The sequence below is a fragment of the Etheostoma spectabile genome, chromosome 8 (assembly GCF_008692095.1).
Source record: "Etheostoma spectabile isolate EspeVRDwgs_2016 chromosome 8, UIUC_Espe_1.0, whole genome shotgun sequence".
In the NCBI taxonomy this organism is placed as follows: domain Eukaryota; kingdom Metazoa; phylum Chordata; class Actinopteri; order Perciformes; family Percidae; genus Etheostoma; species Etheostoma spectabile.
Window position 1 is genome coordinate 33,284,736 of NC_045740.1, and position 3,813 is coordinate 33,288,548.

Genomic DNA, 3,813 nt, shown 5'->3' on the forward strand with positions numbered 1-3,813 from the left:
GAACGAAAAGTATTGGTACCTAAAAAGTAAGTATCACAGTGAAAACAGGCTATAAGAAAATCTCAGAGGGCTATTGGCCTCTGCTGTCTGCACACACAAAACGCAAACACACGCACACACACACACACCAAAACACCAGCCCCCACCACGTCACTTCTGTTTCCTGATAACGGACTGTGGTGATTTTCAGAAGGAGCCAGACTTCTTAAAGATAGCACGATGAAAGCGGAGGATAAAACAGCAGGATGTGGAGCCCCAAACAGAGGGCTTTGGGACATTTGTTACAAAATAAATTGCAATGAAGAATTTTGGGTCAGTAAAAAAAAAAAGCCTGGTTGCTGGATTTTTTTTATTAACCCGCCAACTTGGCCAGAGGGTCAAAAAGTTAATTTCAGACACTGGGCATGAATGTCCAGAGGGAGGTGAAGTCTACCCACCCACAGCCGGTCCTCTTTTAACCATATATCTCATCCCATTTGAGGAAAGTTACACTTTAGGCAGAGATAAAGGAAAGGAAAAGTTTGTAGTTTAGACTCTTTTAGCCACTCTTTTTTATTACACAATTAAACAATACCGACTCTGCCACAGCTAATCAACAGCCTTAATGAGTGTGGTCTCAAGCAGAGGGAAAGACTATTAATAAATCCATTCAGAATGACATCATCTCAATAACTCCCTTTTTCCAGTATTTGGTGCGTGGCAGGTGGTAATTGTAGACTTCTCACTCTGCAAAACAGTTGATATAATTGATCTAAAAATGCATGCTGTGGCTACACTTTATATAGGATTTACAAAAAATTAAATTAAAGACATAGCTGCTTTCTAGTAACATTTTCCATTTCCAAAGTCTATCTTACCATTCACTATGCAGCAGTGGTACTTGTATGACTACAGAAGTAACACAGGCAGTTAACATTGTGACAGGAGGCAGATGCTTAGACAACAAGACCCCAGGACTAAAATAAACTGCTGATGGTGATATAACAGGTGATTTTTTCTTTTTCTTTTTTTACTGTTTCTCTACCAAGATAACCATCCCTTCATTATCTCCAGTTGTGTTTGTAGGCAATTTAGAAATTTAGTAATCACATTACATACATCAAGGCAATAACATCCACACATACATCTCACCCCCCCCAGTGACGGCCCTACTAACCCTAAGGTTACCCATCTGTAGTGATATAACAACAAAACAAGCATCTGTTAGGAATCTTTACTTGATACATGTTAAAACAATTTATCAACAACCAAATTTCAATAACCAGCTGTTTATATTCACAGATCAATGGAATTTCCATCAAAAACCCACTCATTTAATCAATGGTTTCTGTACTTGTGATGAAACACCAAGTGATCATGAACACACTAAAATTACCAAGATTAAAACTCCTACAATGAGACAAAATAAATAATGTGTATACCCCACACAAGGCAGGCTTTCCCCCACCAGGCCTCAGCCACTGGGAATTATTTTGTTACAGCAGGGTGGCTCGGTTGGAAACGTAGATGTCCCGGTAGTTATGTATTCAAATCTTCAGTTAGCTTTCAGCCCAGATTTAATGTAGGGCCTTTTCGAATCTTATAGCTGAGGGTCCTTCCCAGGTTATTTTGAGTGCCAAACACTTAATTTCTAATTTCCTGCATTCTGATACATTTTTATTTACCAATTTGTTTTGGAAAGATCTTTATTTAAGTACAGGAAAATCCAGAACTCAGGAGATGACAATTCAAAAAATAATAGAGTACAATGGAATAAAATGCAGCAAGGGGGAATTTAGATTAGGGACCTGGGTCCGGATACTAGTACACTTGACCTCTAAAGTCCAGTTTGTTTAAACACTGCGTACTATACCCGAGAGCTGGTCGATCCAAAAAACAAAAGAAAAGTAAACCAGGGCGAGAAGTTTTTAACCGGTTATAAATCTGTCCCTGATCTGTGACTGGCCCCAGCCGGGCCTTAGCCGGGCCCTAGACGGAAAAAACACAACAGGCTAAACAACTTTTTTGGGGGAAACCCTGCAGGGTCTTAGAAATAAAAATGAATGTACAAGTCAGAGCTGCGCTGAAGTACTGCCATAGGTTGTGGCCAGTCTCTGTATCTTTGAGCTCCAGGTCAGGGCTGTAAATCGGTGATCTTCCTCTTGCGGTAGTTGAGAACCAGACTGGAGGCGGTGAGCTGGGAGGCCCGGCCCTTCTCCCAGCTCTGGAAGCTGTTGAGGCCGCTCTGCCCCGACGTGAACAGAGCCTTCTCCAGGCAGTCCAGACGCTCCACCAGCGCAGACGTGTCCTCGTTGTAGGCATTCTGGGAGGAGTCCATGTTCCGTCGGAAGCGACCGATGAACGTCTGGACGATGACAATGTGGACAGTTTGCCCCCCCCATTAGATCAGAAGACAAAGACAGCACATATGTAGGGTTAGGACTGGGCATCGAGAACCGGTTCAAACTTGGAATCCTTTCAAAAATTACGGATCTAATAGAATGGTTCGGTAAATTTGGTTTTTAATCCAAATTCATATAATATAACCAAAAGATGTATAATGAGATTTATTCAAAACTGTATTTGTTTGAAAAGGAAATTCAAAAAGACATGTTTTAAAATTTGACTGAAAGAGAGAATCATATTTTTGAGACAAGTAATTTGGAATTGTTGAAGCTCTAAGAGTGATCTAGTTGATGTCCAAGCAAGCAGTCACTTTTGATGTAAAATGTCATGTTAAACTTCAGATATGTATTATTCGTGTAACCTAAAAATGCAGCTGTGTGTAATTTAAATGAATGTTGATTTGTTCATCAAATTGTCAGAAGTAACAAATGTAAGTACATTTCTGTCAAATAAGGTAACACAGACTCATTTCTTCCCCTCCCCCCCATGCCCATTCTGAGTCAGGAAAACCCCTGTCAGGGTGTGTAAGGCTATGGAGAAGTCAGAGATAATCTGCCTGGTAACAGCTGCTCCAGACAACCAGTAGTCTGTCATGTTGTCTGATCTGATTGCACCCTCTAGTTGTAATGTAGTAAATAACACTGGCTGTGTTTGTGTCTGTTGGTCCATGACATTTTGTAGCAAAGCATCTGGGCTGTTGAACAATGCAGAAGGTGGATAAATAATAACGTGTAAATATAAATAAACAAACCCAGAACATTGTTTTGGGTAATGCAAGCTTGTACAAACATCTTTATGTCTCATTAAAAATGAGTCAACAATGACTTAATCAAATCCATTGCCAAAGGCCAAAAATCCCCGTGCACACCATAAATTGTGAAATTTTCTGCCATACGGACCTCTGTGTGTAGCAAAAAAAGAAATCAATCCAAATGTGCTTTCACTTTCTGTGTAGCAACTATAGTCTATGTCCTTTGCATTCAACTTCAGGGATTGTTCTAGTGCTGCCAGAAATTTGCAGGGGCTCTGTGCGGAGTTCAGCGCAGCCCACGACGATTCTGATTGGTTTAAACAAATGCCAATAAACCAAATCACGTTTTCCTTTCATCCCTGAATGTTATATGGTGTAGCCAGACCCTCCTTCAGCGTACTGTAAAGCTGGGTCTAGCAAAGCAAGACAAAGAAAGCATTACTTCTGCTCCTTGCAGCTGCCATCACTTTTTATTTTAAACATATAGAGCCTTATCTTGCACCCGGCGGAACACGGCGCAAAGCCCGACGCAAGTGCCCAGCGCCCACGTCATTTAAATAGCAAACGCACCTGCGCCCATCTTTGTGCGTGCTGGTCTTACAGGGAGGTGTGTTCAGGAGCATTCTGGTCTTACAGGGAGGTGTGTTCAGGTGCATTCTGGGCGTGCTGGTCTTACA

At 41.3% G+C, this 3,813-nt stretch overlaps 1 protein-coding gene across 1 annotated transcript in view; it reads right to left on the reverse strand.

Annotated features, from left to right (window-relative positions):
* Positions 1-1,200: 1,200 nt before the first annotated feature.
* LOC116694590 (DNA replication complex GINS protein PSF3) overlaps positions 1,201-3,813 on the reverse strand; it is a 4,551-nt gene continuing 1,938 nt past the window's right edge. Inside the window, exon 3 of the mRNA XM_032524386.1 lies at positions 1,201-2,344. Coding sequence (XP_032380277.1) covers positions 2,114-2,344 — 231 coding nt within the window. The 3' untranslated portion in view covers positions 1,201-2,113. The remainder of the gene's footprint in view (positions 2,345-3,813) is intronic.